Genomic DNA, 1,438 nt, shown 5'->3' with positions numbered 1-1,438 from the left:
TGGCTGTAGGGTGGGTGCTCTTATCCAGAACCTCTCCTTCTAATGCACACAGGAACAAACCCCCTGTATATTAGAGAAAAGGTCTGTGACTTTTACTACACATTGCAAAGCACTTGCTTTGATCACTGTTGATGCAGGCCTTAAGAAATCAAATGTGATTGATTTGATTTGCACCAGGGGCGTATTGTGTCTATATATACACTGACCAGTGTCAGTCCTCAGTGTCAGAGTCTTCAGTGGCAGGCTGGGAGGAGGGTGGGGGGCTCGGACAGTTTCAGGTCGTATTTTCCTCCTTCCCCATCCTGTAGGAGTTGGTACTGCTGGTATCCCACTGGACCCTTATCCAGCCATCCTCACCCAGCTCCCCTATCACCCGGCCCAGACCCGGCGCAGGACCGTCCTACGGGGAGACATTAACATTTTAGTCATTTAGCACAAGGGTTCCCAAACCTTTTCACCCAGGCCCCCACTTCCAGCGTTGGGGAACATCCCGCGCCCCTCAACCCCACGTCTGTTTCTATGGACACAAGCACTGTTCATGACACAAACTTCACACCCTCTTGTTGGGAGAGGTACAATTTAGCAGGTTTAAAGCTTATTTTCTTGCAACTCTATACATTTTGCCATGTCTAATGAGTGACTCAAACATTACTACAAAATGATGTGCTAAAAAACCTAACTAACCTACACATTAGCTGACAGGGGCTAGTTGATCTGGACATTTCTGACAAGTTATAAATAGCTCTCTAAGGTATGCAATGACAAGAGGAAAACTTCAAAATAACAAACAAAGGACGTGTTTTAATATGCCTAAAATAGATGTTGGCGAAATACTTCACTGCTAAAAAGCTGCAGATTAGGAGCAGCACAGGGAGGGGTGGCTGTGTGATCAAGTTGCTGCAGGCAGCCAAGTGGATAAAAGCGTCTGCTAAATGGCATATTATTATTATTATTATTATTATTATTAAGTTTGCTGTCACTCCGTCAGAATGCGCATTAGTTTCATATTTTTTCCCTACCCTCGCCCCGCTTGTTAGATATTATGCACATTGATAGCTTGATAGCAAACGTCCTCACCATGTGATTTATCATAGTAGCAGGCAGCAGCAATCTAAATGATCTGACCGAAAACATGCCAGGAAAAGTGATCGGGTGAAATTATGAAGAGCGTGGACGGAGAAATACAGCTTCACTCTATCCAATCAAAACAGCAGGATCAACGTACAGCCCGCCCTTCTCTTTACAGACAGGCAAACTAACCAGCTGAGTTATTTAGACCGACTCAGACAGTACAGTATGATTTAGAAACTCTGTGACTGACATGAGAAAGACGCTTGCTGTCACCGAAGAACAACTTTTTTTCCAGATCGGGATAATTACAAGAAATACTCGGATCATAATCGTATCCAGAAAATATCCGTTACAATACTAGTTTTGT

The 1,438-nt window shown here is 43.9% G+C and overlaps 1 protein-coding gene across 1 annotated transcript in view; it reads right to left on the bottom strand.

Moving 5' to 3' along the window:
• Positions 1-274: 274 nt before the first annotated feature.
• herc2 (HECT and RLD domain containing E3 ubiquitin protein ligase 2) overlaps positions 275-1,438 on the bottom strand; it is a 65,560-nt gene continuing 64,396 nt past the window's right edge. The window contains exon 26 of the mRNA XM_045219647.1: positions 275-400. Within this exon, the coding sequence (XP_045075582.1) occupies positions 275-400 (126 nt within the window). The remainder of the gene's footprint in view (positions 401-1,438) is intronic.

This window comes from Coregonus clupeaformis, unplaced genomic scaffold (genome assembly GCF_020615455.1).
Source record: "Coregonus clupeaformis isolate EN_2021a unplaced genomic scaffold, ASM2061545v1 scaf2572, whole genome shotgun sequence".
Lineage (NCBI taxonomy): Eukaryota > Metazoa > Chordata > Actinopteri > Salmoniformes > Salmonidae > Coregonus > Coregonus clupeaformis.
The sequence above is the reverse complement of the archived record's forward strand: the minus strand, read 5'-3'. Positions and strand labels throughout refer to the sequence as shown.